General features: G+C 42.7%; 1 protein-coding gene across 1 annotated transcript in view; it reads left to right on the top strand.

Annotated features, from left to right (window-relative positions):
• MAN1A2 (mannosidase alpha class 1A member 2) overlaps positions 1-14885 on the top strand; it is a 301819-nt gene extending 286934 nt beyond the window's left edge. The window contains exons 12-13 of the mRNA XM_084648770.1: positions 3467-3582; positions 8754-14885. Coding sequence (XP_084504896.1) covers positions 3467-3582; positions 8754-8886 — 249 coding nt within the window. The 3' untranslated portion in view covers positions 8887-14885. The remainder of the gene's footprint in view (positions 1-3466; positions 3583-8753) is intronic.
• The last annotated feature ends 1357 nt before the right edge of the window (positions 14886-16242 follow it).

The raw sequence follows: 16242 nt of genomic DNA, 5'->3' as shown, positions 1-16242 counted from the left end.
AAAAAACCTAAGAAATTAAATGGTAATCTTTGTTAATGCAGAGTTAAGGTTGCCTGGTGATAGCTTGTGCCCTTGCAGAATGGTGAGTTCAGCAAAGGTCAAACTTCTGAAAAACAGGAAACGAGTTAAGTTAAAGTTAAGTTAAATACCCACACAACCTTAAAACTGCCCTTTTTGAGCAACCGCCATAACACTCACGCTCTGCCTTTTCACTGTAATGGACAGGCACTGCCTGCATTTGCCCTGCGTTCAAACACTGAGCCTACTCCCCCAACAGAATACCTCACTTTTTAAAATTTAATGTCATCATATCCTTTTACATCTCACCTCACTGCTTACAGTACCCATGACAAGACCACTACAGTGCCCTGCTACTGAACATAAGTCCGGCCATAGTAGGACAGACCAATGGTTTATCTAGCCCCGAATCCTGTCTTCTGACAGTGGCTGGTGCCAGATGCTTCAGAGGTAGTAAACAGCACAGGGCAATCATCAGGTGATCCATCCCCTGTCGTCCAGGCCCAGCTTCTAACATTTAGAGGTTTAGGGGCACCCAGGAACTTACCTCATTCTTTTTTTAACCTGGTTCTACTTTTGACCTTCACAACATCCTCTGGCAATAAGTACCATGGGGTTAACTGTGTGTTGTGTGAAGCAGTACTTCCTTGTCTTAGTTTTAAACCTGCTGCCTATTAATTTTATTGGGTCACCTCTGGTTCGTGTGTTATGTAAAGGGGTAAATAACACTTCCCTATTCACATTCTCCCCATGATTCATGATTTTGTAGACCCCTATCATATCCCCCCCTTAGTCACCTCTTTTCCAAGCTGAAAAGTCCCAGTTTTATTAATCTCTCCTCATACCGAAGCTGTTACATACCCCTCATCATTTTTGTTGCCCTTTTCTCTACTTTTTCCAATTCTAGTGTATTTTTTTGAGATGGGATAACCAGAACTGCACACGCAGTATTCAAGATGTGAACGTACCATGGATTTATATAGAGGCAACATGATATTTTCTGTCTTATTATCTATCCCTTTCCTAATGGTTCCTAACATTCTGTTTGCTTTTTTGACTTTCGCTGCACACTGAGCAGATGTTTTCAGGGAAACTATCCACAGTAACTCCAAGATCTCTTTCTTGAGTGTTAACAACTAATTTATACCCCCTCATTTTGTATGTATAATTGGGATTGTTTCCCAATGTGCATTACTTTGCATTTATCAACACTGAATTTCATCTGCCATTTTGTTGCACAGTCTGATACAACCTACACAATTCTGTATTGAAGTGATGCCGACTGGAACCTCAAGGTACACATGTACATCCTTCCTTTAATAACACATGAGGAGACTCAGGCCCAGATCTCTTTCTATCACCGTCACAGCTCTGTAATGCTCCTCTAATTAATTCCCAGATCTCATATCACAATAACTGCTCTTTCAAGTTGCCCCAGCCATTCAGTACAGCTACACCTAACAAGGAATGCAGCTGAGTGCATGCAGATAATTCTCAGTGGCTATTGTCCACTTGCAGGAGGCAGAGTTAAGTTTGTGTAGGCATTTACCTTAACTATGTATTACCTCATTTTCAGAAGTCTGAATTTTGCTGAACTTGACTGTCTGGAAAGTCACAAACTATCACGGGGCAACCTTATCTCTGCAATAATGATTTTTTTTGCCATTTAATGCCAGCTCATCGTGGTCCTGTGTGAATTAAGTAGCTAATGTTTGTAACATACTTCGTAAAAGCGAAGTATTGTTTTTAACCTGTAGTATTTATGTTGCTATCAGCATTTTTAATAATTGTTGGAAATTAAAATCTGTCAGAAAGAGCCAGCATGACCCAGTCCAGCCTCCAAAAGTCTTCAGTGGCTGCTGTCATCTTGAATAGAGCTGCTTCCTGAAGAACGTACAGACACTAGCATGCTTTGTGGCCAGGCGACTATTTTAAAGACAGGCCAGTGATGCTGAGACCTGGTGTTCCCCTTCCTCACCCTCTCATCTACCCTCATTTTTAAGAGTCAGAATGAATTAAAGTTTCTTTATAATAGTCCTAGTCTTTGATATGACACTTATTCCTCTATTTGACTGATACTGCTGGATTTTGTAGTCATAGATATGGACAATTTTAACCTACAGTCCTACAGTTTTAGGGGAAACCATATAACTTCCCCTTCTAGTTTTCCTGATTGCATCTGCAGATAGTCACAAACACACATTTCCAGTGGAGAATCTCTTTTGTTTCCAGCCCTCCAAGGTTCAGGCATAGATTGTGAGTAGCTCATTTAGTCTGAATTCATTTTCTTTGTGTATAGAGACATCTGTTTCTACACTGCATTTGTTCCCCTGCTTCGACTCCTCTCAGCTTCTGTTGAGCACAACAAACAGAAATTAGAATTAGCAGAAAACCGGGCCTACAATCACCTGTAGAGAAAAGACTCATACAGATTAATCGGACAAATCTCAGATAACTGAACTCCAGGTAGCTGTGTTCTGTAGTTTGATAATGACAGGCAACTGAAGCCAAACACTTTCTCTGATCTTTGTGCCATCTCCTTCCCTGCGTGAGCCTATTCAAAGAGCTCATGTCTGCTGGGAGGCACCACCAAGTCAGCAGGGAAGCTCAACTAATCTGTGAATCATTGCAGAGTAATTTCTGTGGGGCTGATTTTAATGGCTGACATTCTCATGTGCCGGAAGTATGAGGATGTGAGTAGAATAACAAGGCTCATACAAGGGGTGCTTTGAACAGCTAATGTGTTCTTTTCGCTCCTTTCTTCCTTTGTGCTTTTTGCAGCAGTAAGTAGAGAGAGCTAGGTGCTGACCTGTGGACAAGTTTGGATGACATGCAAGGGTTTGAGGACTTGGGATCCACCAACCCCACTCCCACAAAATCCTGGCTGGGATGATTTAGTTGGGGTTGCTCCTGCTTTGAGAAGGGGGTTGGACTAGATGACCTCCTGAGGTCTCTTCCAACCCTAATTTTCTGTGATTCTATGATTCCTCTTTGTATTTGTGTGCTCAGGGTCTTGGATTGCACCATTTCAAAGGCCAGGAGCCCTGCTGGGACAGCTGAGATCAGTGCAGCTGAGTTCAAAATTCAGTTTAAGTAGAAAAGGAAGAGCTCATACGGGAGTCCAAAGAGAGATGGAGGAGGCTGTATGGGTCAGCAGACAGCCCCCAGTGATACGTACAATCCCTTCTGCCCCCTCTTAATAACCTGCTGCAGGAGCCCATGACAAACTACCTCAAAGTTTCTAAAACTCTTCCAGCTCTCCTATCTACAAAGTCCAGTGATATGACTGTCCTTCCCCCATTATTTCAGCTGTAATTCTCAATACCATTAGCAGAGTATGTTACTGTATTCTCTGGTCAGTATTGGTCAATCCTTGCTTTGTTGTATCTTTTCAAATATTAAAGTGCAAGTAAAGTATGCCTCTTCTGTTCTTACTTCCTCTCTACAGGCTATTGACAAGTACTGCCGAGTCAGTGGTGGATTTTCGGGGGTCAAGGATGTCTATTCCTCATCTCCTGCATATGACGATGTACAACAGAGCTTTTTCCTTGCTGAAACTCTGAAGTAAGCACATTTCTCTTTATGCATATTCCCATAAAATAGCCTGGGGCACTGCCAGGTACTATATGATTACCCAGTGCCTAAAAGAATAGATTGTATTAACACTTCAATTTCCAGATTGTCACAGGGTGTTTTCCTCCTTTTTGTTTTTATTTTGGAGTCCCCTGGTTTCCCCATTCCAGTCCAGAGAAACCATAGCAAAAATCCCCCAATAACAGAAGTGTGACCTTATTATTCTTAAGACCTCAGTTTGATTTCTTGTATCTCTAGTCAGAACACAAACTGCCAGGGAAAAGGAGAGGTTATCACCTCTAAATAAATTCCATTCATTGGGCGATCATTTAATTTTAGCTGCAGTGAATCAATATGTTTTACATGACCAAGTCCCAAGGCACTGATCTTGCAGAATCTACTCTGCCTACATGTTGCAATGCCCAAGCTGGGGGGACTGTGAATGGGAAAATATGGCATGGTAGAAAAATCCACCACAAATTTATTGGGTATTTTTTCTGTATTTTGTCTGCAGAATGTTTGTTTAGTGGGGATGACTTTTAATTGGAAGCCAGACTCAGCATGTTTTCAAATTTTAGAGATCTTTAAATATTTTTGTTTAGTCAAATTTGTTAACTAGAAGTGGTTCTACTAGGGCACATCTAGTCCATCTTCCAGAGGGTAATGCAGTCTGTTCTCCAGTATTTCATCCAGTCTGGTTTTAAGTGTCCCAAGTAATGGATCTTCTTCCACCTTTTTTCCCCAAGTAAGAACCTAGCAACTACTGTACTAGAACACACCAATGGTACTGAGATACTGCCATGATGGATGCCATGATAGGAATCTATATAGAGATAACAACGTATTATGGAGGCTTTGCTAACACTCCATAGTTAAGACTGAGCTGAGTTTTGCACTTAAAGCATCTTTTATATATATATATGAAAAATACAGTGTCATCTTGTTAAGTACAGAATGAATATTCAGAGAATTTAAAATTAAATCTATTAATTGGTTTGGTCTTAAACGAACAGTATAGAGTCTTCAAACTTCCTATGTCGTTAAAACTCACTGAAATCTTGTGCATAGGCTCCACTGAAAAATGTTTAGGATTAATGGACATTATTTGCCATTATTCTTCATGACTGAAATTTCTCCTTCAGCAGAGGTTGAAGAATAATGTTCTACTCCATAGAATTCCACAGAGAGCTCTAAAAATGGCTGCCACACCTGTTGTTCTCAGTGAGATCGAGGCCACACACTGCCCTTAAAAAGAATGTCCACTTTCTCAGTGTATCTGCTCCTCACAGTGCTCCTCTCAACCTCCCAATAAGGGACCATAATCTTCCGTCCAGACAGGTTGGCTTCATGCCTGTTGGTAACAATTGGAGGCAGTAGGCATTTTGGAAAAGGACACCTTAAGTGTGTGCAGCCCTTTGGTCTCACTTTTATTAAGAACTAGAGCTGGTAGAATTTTCCTAAATATTGAATTTTTGTCAAAAGTTTTTGTCAACTTCAATTTTCAATGAAAAATTAACACAAAATGTTTGGTAAAACATTTTGGGTTTTCAAACAGCTTTAGAGCTGGTTGGAATTTTTTGATTACCAAAACATTTTAATGAAATCTTGACATTTTTTAAACCTTTGAGGTTTAAAAAATCTTGAAAATGTCCTGAAAAATTTATTAGTGCTTTTTCAACCATTCGTGTCAAGAAAAATGGGAGATGGAGACATCTTCTTTGTCAGGAAAGGCTGAAGAAAAAAATCACAAACTTTCTGTTATGAAAAATAATGGCAAAATGACTATTAATCCTAAATATTTGGTTTTAAAAACTAATTGTTCTTCGAGTGATTTCACATGTCCATTCCACTCTTGAAGTCTGTGCGCCCAGCGCATGGCTGTCAGAAACATTTTCCCTCAGCGGTACTCACTGGGCGGCTCAAGCACTCTCTATGCTGGGTTCTACTGACTGCTCCCTATTTGACTGTCCATGTCACTGACTGATTATTTACATATTGAATCCTTCCTCCATTGCTTTTCTCTGCTGGATTTATCCAGATTCTGGATTCCAGAACTGAATCATCATCGGTCTCATTTCTTGTTTCGTTTACTCACAATGTAACTGCTTGTTGTACGTAACTGATTACTTATCATGACCACTCACTTCTCTCCTATGGCTCCAGCCTACCCTCTTCTATACATTTTCTTTTTCCTTTTGTGCCCTCTTCTTTCCATCTCCTCCCCTTGCTCTTCTCCTCACTCCACAGCTCTCCCCAACCTTTCTCTGTGAATTGGACAGTACCGCCATTCTCCCTGTCATTCAGCCTTGGTATCACCTTTTAACTCAACCCTTTCCTTTGGTCCATATGCCCAAACTATGTCTAAATCTAGCCACTTCCTCCTGCACAACATCTTTAAAAGCCAACCTCTCTTCTGTGTCCATGCTGCCCAAACTCTTGTCCAAGGTCAGATCATCTCACATCTCAACTACTGCAATCTCCTCCTCCCTTACCCTTAATGTCTGTAGCTTCACTCCCCTCAAATCCCCTCAAATGCTGTTGCTAAAATAATCTTTCTGGCTCATCACTCTGATTGTCACCCCTTCCTCTGGCTGACCCTCTTCCACTACAATCAGACTCCAAACTTCTTGTTGCATTCTAACAAAGCCCTTCTCAACCTAGGTCTGCCCTGCCTAGCCAACCTTTTATCTTACAGTAAGGTTGACTCTTGCCTTTATGATTGATGCTACCCTTGATAGCCCAGTTCCCCATATCTCAGACAAACAATTCCGTGTTTTCTCCCATGTTACACCTAACATGTGGAAAAGTTCCCAGTCAAAATCCATGAAGCCGCCATCTGACCCTCCTCCAAGTCCCTCCTCAGAAATCATCTCTTCCATAATGGACACAGTAAAATACAATCTGATTAATAGATTCCAAGGCCAGAAGGAACCATTGTGATCATCTGGTTTGACCTCCTGTATAACACAGGCCATAGAACTTCCCTTAATTAATTCCAGATTGAACTAGAGCAGAGCTGTTAGAAAAACATCCGGTCTTGATTTAAAGATTTCCGATGGCGAATTCTTAGTAAGTTGTTCCAGTGGTTAATTACCCTCATTGGTAAAAATGTGCTTCTTATTTCTAGCCTAAGTTTGTCTAGCTTCAACTTCCAGCCATTGGATCTTGTTATATCTTTGTCAGCTAGATTGAAAAGTCATCTATTGTCAAATTTCTGATCACCATGTAGGTACACGTCACCCCCTTAACTTTCTCTTTTGGCCACAGCATCTCACTGGGAGCTCATTTTCAACAGATTATCTACCATGACCCCCCAGGTCTTTTTCAGAGTCACTGCTTCCCTGGATAAAGTTCCCCCATGGTAATGGGCAGGTGGCATTATGATTGCTGCTCCTGATTGCCTAAGAATTCCACACATTTTGTTATTTGTGTTATCCTATCTCCCCCATCTCACCCTGACCTACTTGTCTCATACACTGTTGTGTGTTGTCTGTTGGGCTGTAAACTCTTAGGGGTGGGACACTGTAGTTTTCTATATGTTTGTACAGCTGCTAGAAAAATGGGGGGCTCACCTGGTTGCTACTACAATATAAATGTTAAATAATAACTCCACATTTAGCAAACTTTTTTGGGAAGTGAATAAGCTAAAATGACTAACCATTTATTAATAAAGAAAAAGAGAATGTTACTGCCTCAAAGTATTTCTAGTTCCCCAGAGACTGGAGGATGTTTCCATTTGGAGCTGACCTCAGAGGTTGTACCACACTCTGCCCAGACCTGTCTCTACACAGCTCCCAAAGGCTCAGCTCTAGTCCTCTGCTCTGGCTTCATAGGAAAATGGGTCACATGAAATCAGTTTCCTAGGAGCCACTACTCCTCCAGTTGGATCTAATTGAAGCTGCTGCCTCTCCTCAGGGGACTTGCGCTCTTAGGGTATGTGTGTACAGCAAATGAAGGTGTGATTTGCAGTGCAGGTAGGCAAGCCGAGGACGTACGGAGGTCCCCTGTAGGCTTGTATTGGGGAGGCTAGCCCATTCAGAGCCTGTGCAGCTATATCTTTACTGCTATTGTTACCCTTGTTAGCTAGATTAAAGGTAGTGCAGATATGCCTACCTATGTTAAATGACACCTTCATTTGCTGTATAGAAATGCCCTTAGAATCAAGAAAATGAGTGTATATGAATCAGTAAAATAAAATTAACGATGAGGAAGAAAACACACACAACAGGCTGATTCTCTCTCTCTGCTCTGGAGATGATCTGGGGAAACGGGACAATATGGCAATTTAGAGAGAGGGGCAGCAAAACCGAGTTAGCAAAAGGAGAGAATGGTCGGAATCTTTCCTTGCTGTGTGGCACCCGTAGATCTATCCTCCTCAAAGAAATATGCACATCCTCCTGGGCTGAGCACCTTGCCTCACCAGCTCCTAAGTGATCTCTGGTAGGGTATGCAGATTTTCCCCTCAATAGCTCCAGCTTTCAATATATTAAATATTAATTTTAGTTACTTCTCAGATATGTCTCTTGCTGCTAAAACCTGAAAGTATAACTTGTGAGAGCTCTGTTTCATTCTACTGTACCTAAAGGTGAGGCATAAACTCCCAAACAGTGTGATAGGGTCTCCTCAATGGCTGCGGTTTGTAATTAGTCTGTGAATATAAAAACTGGGCAGTGATGAGTTTTCATAGCTGCCAAGTTTTGTGCCACTTCATGTGACAGTTCATACAAATTCTGTAATGGCATATATTGCATATGTGCATATAGTTTGCATATACTGATAAATGTAAGCTTACAGTGAACACAGCCTGCCCTGAGCACTGATGACAGTAAGACATGAAGATGCACAAAACATTTTTATCTCTGGCTGGGTAGATGCTCAAGGATGTCTGGGGACATAGCTGGGTGGAAGACTTTAACTGGGTAGATGGATAGAGGGCTGCTGGGGCTCCAGGGGGATAGAATTCATGAGCTGCTGATACATGGAGCTCTGGGGGCAGGTGGGTGCTGAGGGATAGGTAGGTGTTTGAGTAGCTGGTGCGGGGAGGAGTCTGGGGCAGCTGGCTGTTGAGGGTGCAGGTGCAGGCCAGCCTTGGGCCAGTATCAGGCTCCACACCTTGTGCTTTTGCCATCCTTAAACCCCTGTTTTTCTCTTTTGATGTCCAGGTATTTGTATCTGCTTTTCTCCAATGATGACCTCCTGCCTTTAGACAACTGGGTTTTTAATACAGAAGCTCATCCCTTGCCTGTTTTACATTTAGCCAACACCACACTTTCAGGAAATCCTGCTTATCGATAAAAATAGCTCCAGGAAGAGGAGGAGAGACTGCACTCAGCTGTGTTTTGTTTACATGGACCACTTGAGACTTTAGGTTGGAGAGGAGACAGACATTTGGTTAATCTGAGTCAAGACGCAGGATGAGAAACAACCTCTGCCCCCAAAGCTCTTCAACCTGTAGATAAGTAAACACTGAAATAATTCCTTTTTATACATGACCAAAACACACTACTGGGGCATTTGCAGGGCAGAGACCTTGTGTGCTTTGAACCCAAACAACAGAGTGGAGCCTGTTATTAGATATAGAGTCCAGCAGCCAAAGGAACAATAGACTTCCTTGCCAGGGGCTGGAGTTTGCTGCTGCTGGCTTTTGCAAGAAATTGCACACTTGTCTCCTACTCAGATGGGGTGTATTCCAGAGACTAAGACATTTTTTTTCTTTCTTTCTTTTTTGATGATGGCATGAGCAAAGCAACAACAAAAAAGCAACGTAACTGCACCAGCAGCACCAGGATTTGAAATTTTTTCTGTACCTGTCTGAATTTTCTAATCTGCATCAGTTTGCCGAGACTGGCAGCCATTCCCAGTGCCTCTCAGACCTTTGCCTCCTGTTCATTTACCCCCTTCATAACAAAGTCCAAAGACCTGTGAAGCACAATCACACCCAGAGAACAGTTACCAAGCATTTGTTTTTGTAATGTATTGGCAGCACTGTGCTGTTAGTTCCCCAAACAAGATATGGACACAGAGCACGGAAGTCACTGCTAAGTGTCCTGTTTCCCTTGATCACCAATCCTGTCATATGGAAAGGCCACAATCCCTTATATCAGGCCTTTTCTACCACTTCCACAAAGATAACAACAGCAGAAATTGCCCATCCCGGTTCATGTGGCAGACTGCATCACATTCACTGGGACACAGTTCCCTTTAGGTAAGACACAGTAGTTTGTATCGTTGCATTACATTTGTCCATGCAACCAGTGGTTTTCTTTCACTCTCACTTTTATTATTTGGACAATGTTTACAAATCCTGCTTTGTAAATCTGAAGCCTTGCCTTGTTTTTTTGAGGTGTATGGCAAGAGACCAAAACTGCCTCAGATTTGGTTTATTAAGTTTTATCTGGGCCATAAATTACCCCAATGCAAAGCCAACATGAGATTCTCTTTGGAAACATGGTAAAATCTATTACACACCAATGGAAGACGAGACATTGGTGTATACAAGATTTTATATACCACAAAGCTCTAGTGAGTAAGGCTGTGTTACCTGTATACATTTGGTCTAGTTATTACATAGTCCTGCCCTGAGTGCAGGGGACTGGACTAGATGACCTCTCAAGGTCCCTTCCAGTGCTACACTTCTATGATTTCCTCTAGACATTGCTGGCTGAAGCAACCCCACTATTCTGAGTTTAGGCCCAACAGCATGAGTTAAGGGGGTAGTGCACTTCAGTCTTCACTTACAGCATAGGTGTCCTGACTCTTGTCTACCATTACTGAGACTCTCTTCTCATCTGTAGATTAGAATTCTGTACATTCAGAAATAACTCCTGTTAACATCAGTAGGGTTTGTTTAAAGTGAGTTTCATTTGCTGCTTTAATTTCTAAACATTTCCTTTCTTACAATTTTTCTGCTTAAGTGGGCAGCTCTGTACCATGCATCCTTTCTCGCTGACAGCTTACTAGAGAAGTGTCTTAAATCAATATTGTATGCATAGGCTGCAATCAGATTGTTGGTTACGTATTTTAAGCCTTTCCTTTCCAGTCAGCTGGCAATAAAACAACCTTATAGAAGATGGCTTATTCTATTAAAAGCATATACAAGATTCATGCTATTGGCCTTTGGATCTGCCTACCATGCCTCAGTGGGTAGAACAGGGTATTACATGTAAGTCATTTATTTCCACATACCTCAGCGCCAAATTTCCAACATCTTTGAAATCTGGAGGCGTCTCCATTTTGTTTTCTGAAAATACAACAAAAGGGCAAAGTACCCCATTGTGGGCTATATTTATTTAAAGAAACTCAATCTTCAAAAGCAAATCATCTCTCACCCCTGCCCCAGCACCTTGAGAGCTAAAAAGGATTCTGCTCACCTCCTTTTTTAATCTTCTTCTTCACAGCTCCCAAGATCCTTTTCCCAGGGTGACTGTCCCTCGAGCTGAGAAAGGGCTGGATGTAGATCATCTTGAGGTGCTTCTGTCCTCTTCACACCAGCAGGATGAACATGCTGCCTTTACAGTAGTCCTGTTGTAACTATGTCAGTTCACTGCAGAGGGAAGTATTATTACCAGGCAGCCAGCCACGAAACACCTTTGTCTTTGATTTCTGTGACATTTTTAATTATTTGAGCCTGGGCTCTCAGTACTTCATTCCCCTCATGTCAGCTTAAAGAGAGGCTTAGGGTAGGTTTTTTTATTTTTTTTAAATGCTTTAACTGAGTTTTAAGCCCCTGAAAATGAGCTTTCTATAACGAGAACATTGCCAGAACAGGAACTACAGGATGGGATGGAGACAGGAAAGTGCAGCCTACTGTGCACTAGAATGAACTCAGCGGCCACCTTCATCTTTGGTGCACATCAGTGTCCTGCAGAACACTGTGTCCCCCAGTATGCAATGTCCCATCTTGGCCTGAGTGGCCTGGCTGCAATCTGCTCCATTTTGTATATCTAAAGTAGCGTTTAGTTTTTCCATTTTTAGTCCCCAATTCAACAAAGCACATAAGCCTGTGGCCTTACTGCACAGACCAAGAACCGTGCATGGAGAGAGAAAATGGTAGAACCACTGACTCACGGGATGAGAATCCTAAATTTCCTTTACTCCTCTTTGATATTAATTTAAAGATTCAAAAATCATTCCCTTGTCACGGCAATTCTGATGGTGTACTCTAGTAACAAATGTTATCCAAATGATTGTCGCCAGATTGCAACTTCAGTTTAAGAGGAGGAAGAGAGAGAGTTTGAAAAACACTCAATTGCCAAGAGTTTTTATCTTAGTACTAATTACTCAATTACTGTAATTTGCAGCACTAGTAAAAAAATTAATCTGAAAAAAGTCATAGTAATGAATATAGTAAATAATTCTGATTCAAGTAATTGTTTACTTCAAATTAAAATAAACTGATTCTTTTTACTACTGCCACAAAATGTAATTTTCTAATTAGAAATTAATGACTAATTGAAGAGCTAATGCTTTTCCATTTTAATATTTTGTGGTTTAAACTGCGTTTTTCCAGTTCCAGTTTGAACCTGCACTTCATTGCCTTAGTTTTATAAGTCTCTCTGTGTCGAAGCGGGACTGAGGAAAAACCAGGAGTCTTTAGTAACAGGCTCTACCCCAGCCAACCCATACTTCTCCTGGCCAGTAGAAGCACGGAATGGCTGCCAGTCTCTTCAGAGAAAGGTCAAGGACAGAATTCTAGAGTCCCAAAAATAGAAACACCAAATATCTCACTGATGTTTACTCTTTTCCCATCCCACTGGTTTGAAATACAGAACCACCACTCAAATTAATTGCCTGTGTAAGTCTCACTGGGGTTAATTCACTGCCACAAGAAGTATTTGAATTTAGGTCCTGAGCCACTTCATGGCAAGAGGTACATCCCAGTCAGATGTATAGTAGTGCCATTTCTCCTGTGTGTAAACATGCAACAGGTTCTAAATAAAGAATATTTGCTTCCTGTCATCTAGTTATCCCAGCGTCTGCTGGTTGCTACCATATCCCAGTTTAGAATGCAATCGCCCATCTCCCTCAGCGTGCTGCCTCCTTTTAATGTGCGGCCTCCTTCTAGAGTAATACATTTTGTGAACTAATTGCTGTACCCTTCGTGCATTGCAGCATTCTGGGCTGTCCCCAGAGCAGAATGAGTTTGGCTGTCGTGAGTTCTGAGCAGGATGTCCGTAATAGCCAGACATGGATGCTCAAGCATCCATCTTGTTTTCCTGACTTCAGGTGGTAGGCTTTTTCTCAGCCCTTTTCAGAGCTGGGATACTGACCTGTAGCATGGAGTTAGCTGCAACCAAGAGCTCAAGCTCTGTTTTCTCTTGAGTACATGTGGCATACTAGGACATTGTCACTTTCATTCTGTTGCTGCTGTTTTACAGACTTTTCTGAAGGTATAGATACTTATTTTTTTAACAGAGTGATATTTTAGTGTTAGTTGACTCCAAGTCTTGTGCTATATCTTCTAACCGAACAAACACATAGTTCTGGCTTTCATTCAAGTGGCTGCTGTCTTGGTTTGCAATTTCTGCAGCACTCTGTGTTCTTACAGGAAGAAACAAGAGCGGAAAACAAAGTGTACACTTGTGGCAAACTGGCTTTGCGAAACAGCCTGGAGATCCCAAAACTGTCTGTTTTCTATTTATCTGCACTCAAGGTACGAATGTGTAATCCACATCCCAATCAGGCCTCTGTAGACCGGGATCCACCAAGAGCAAAGGCATTATTTTTAACATTTTGGGCCTGATTTTCAGAAGGGCTGAACATCTGCAATTCCCAGTGACGTAGCTGGAGTGGTGGGTGCCCAGCACAGCTGACAGTTCCCTTCTTGGCTTTGCTCCATTTACTCAATAAAGCTAAAAGGACATTCCAGCTGCTCACTTACTGAACAAAATGCTCCTTAAAACTCTCACGGAAGACTTTTGTATATACAATTGTAGCTATTCTGGAGATCCAGAGAACAAACCTGAAGTCAGTGGAAAGTCAGAGAGAGTTCTGTGGTTCCCAAGTCAGCTCAGGGTGTTTAGGTTCCTCTGCTCCAAACCTTAAAAGATGATAAGCCTCCATGCACTGCCCCTGTTACTTCTCATTCCTTGATGCACACTCTGAACCAGTGTTGTCCAAACTTTTGAATGCTGGAAAATGAAACAAATCACACTCTTCCGGGAGCCCCACCATGTGTTGTTAAAGCCTACAGATCTTAATTTATACACCATCTGGGCTCCTACCTAGTTCTTCATGCTTCTCCCCCTTGTCTCTTTTGGAAATGCTGGTGTAGAGCTTCATCATAGGATATTTCCTCTCCTTCCCCACCTATTGTGGTGAGCAGTGAAATGGTTAACAATATGGACATTTAAAGCATCATCACTGGGATCTGAATTAGCATTCATTGAAATGCATGGGGCAGTTCACACTTCAGAGCTATTCTTTTGTGCTCTCTACCAACTCAGGCAGACATCTCTGCATTACTTACACTTAGGGTATGTCTACATATAAGCCACTACAGCTGCACCACTCTGGCGCATCAGTGAAGACACTATCTCCCATCAGCGTAATTACTCCACCTTCCCAAGAGGCGATAGCTGCGTCAACGGCAGTATTCTCCTGTCAACCTAGCCCTGTCTACATCAGGGATAAGGTCAGATTAACTGCATCGCTCGGGGTGTGGATTTTTCACAACCCGAGCAATGTAGTTATACTGACCTAATTTCCGAGTGTAGACCAGGCCTTACTCCATGTTTCTAAGGTTTTCGCCACAGCCATAACACCTAGAGATTGACTTCTTATTTTAAGGAAATGAAAACGGATGCTCTGGAGGACAAATGGTCTGACTGCACTCCCACCTTCCACCAGTCCTTCGCATGCCATGGTTTGGGAAACAGTACTCTGACCCAAAATGCAGATTGGGCTGTCATACTGAGAGCAACCTGAGCTCTACTACTGGTTAATGAGTGCACCGTTCTATAAGGGAGAACAAGCACTGGCTTCTACAGCTGCTTTACAGTTGCCCAGAAGGTTGGGAACCACTACAAGCTAGAGGGAATACTGCACGTTTAGTCAGTATCTGTTGTCTTCAATCCTTGACACTCTTGGTGGAAGTTGCACTGTTGTTCTGCCGCACTCACTTTGCATAAAATTCACAGATTATTTTTCCTCTGAAATAACAGAGGGGCAAGAGACAACCTTCAGATCTGGGAACCTTCTGGCAGCCTCCAACCTGGTGCCCTGCATATGTACTTTTTACAGATGAAAAGTAATATTGTATATAAAAAATATCAAATAAAGAATGTCTTGAAGTGAAAAAAGACATGTGCTGTGTTCTTATCCTCCGTTCCTAGCAGGAGGCCGAGGCACTGAGCGGTGGACTGGTTTTCATTTTGCAGTCCTCCTGGCGCCGTAGCATCCCACTCAACCAGTGTAGCCCGGCACCTCCTCTCCAGCGTTAAACATTCTTCAAAGTCCACTATTTCAAAACTAAGGTTCCCACCTCTCTTGGCTACCGTTAACAAATGATTTCCAAGTTTGGAGTCTGTACAGGATGCAATCAAGCATACAGCGGCCTGGGCTTGTCATTTTACACAGTTATGTCTTAAATTTTGATGTTTATGTTTGAAAAGAAAAGAAATTATCTAGGACCTGACACTGTGCTGGAACAGCAGATGAACTGGCCATGATGTGTCTTCCATGTGGAGAAAAGTCAGTTCTTAGTTATTGTTTAAATGTTATGCATGTGGGGAACAGATACAGATTGGAATAATTTCCCTATACACCCTCTGCAGAAATACAGAACAATTTCACTTGAACCACAACCACAGTCTGTGCACTGCAGTACAGTGAACACATTTTGGATTCTACTTCATTCCACTTCAAAATAAAAGCAGGTAACATTTAGCACTTAAAATGGTGATTTTTAAGCATTAAACAATGTAACCTAGCATCCCATACCTCATCACGCTCCACCTTAACCCCCTGGCATCCCTCCCCCATACTACCCCACATGGACAGCAACCCACCGCTCTGCACCACACTGCCATGCACACCACTCCAGCAACACTCCATCCCCACACCACATTCCTACAGCACCTCACCCTGCTGAGCCTCAAGCTCGTGGCACACACACACACACCCCAACACCCAACTCAGTACCCCCCCCATGCCTCAAGATACCTTATCCACATGGACCCATCTGTCTGCATCCCAACTCTAAAGCACCCCCACCTATGCGCATCACAACCACATGGCATTTGACCCCATGCCCACAGCACCCCCTAGTTAATCCAACCCACTTAGGACCCAGCACCACCTCCCCCCAGCACCCTACACTGATAGCACTGTACACCCGCAGAACTTCACCACCACATATCCAAGCTCCAGGCATTTCACGCCAGCCTCCTTCCCTCCTCCCCCTCGCCCTCACAGCATACCACCACCCTGCATCCAACCCCACCCCCAGAGCAAAGCTCTGCCCATCCACCCAACAGCCATTTGCTCTAGCCCTACAGCACCCAACCTCCACAGCGCCCTGTGTCATCCCTCCCCTGTAGCAACCTGTATCTGGGCACCAGTCCCAGGACACCCTGGCGCCATGCACGTCACCTCCCCAGCACCATCCCCCAATACACTCCACCCACGGACACGACAGCCCATCTCTATGTC

This window comes from Lepidochelys olivacea (genome assembly GCF_965140295.1).
Source record: "Lepidochelys olivacea isolate rLepOli2 genome assembly, chromosome: 1".
Classification (NCBI taxonomy): Eukaryota; Metazoa; Chordata; order Testudines; family Cheloniidae; genus Lepidochelys; species Lepidochelys olivacea.
The sequence above is the reverse complement of the archived record's forward strand: the minus strand, read 5'-3'. Positions and strand labels throughout refer to the sequence as shown.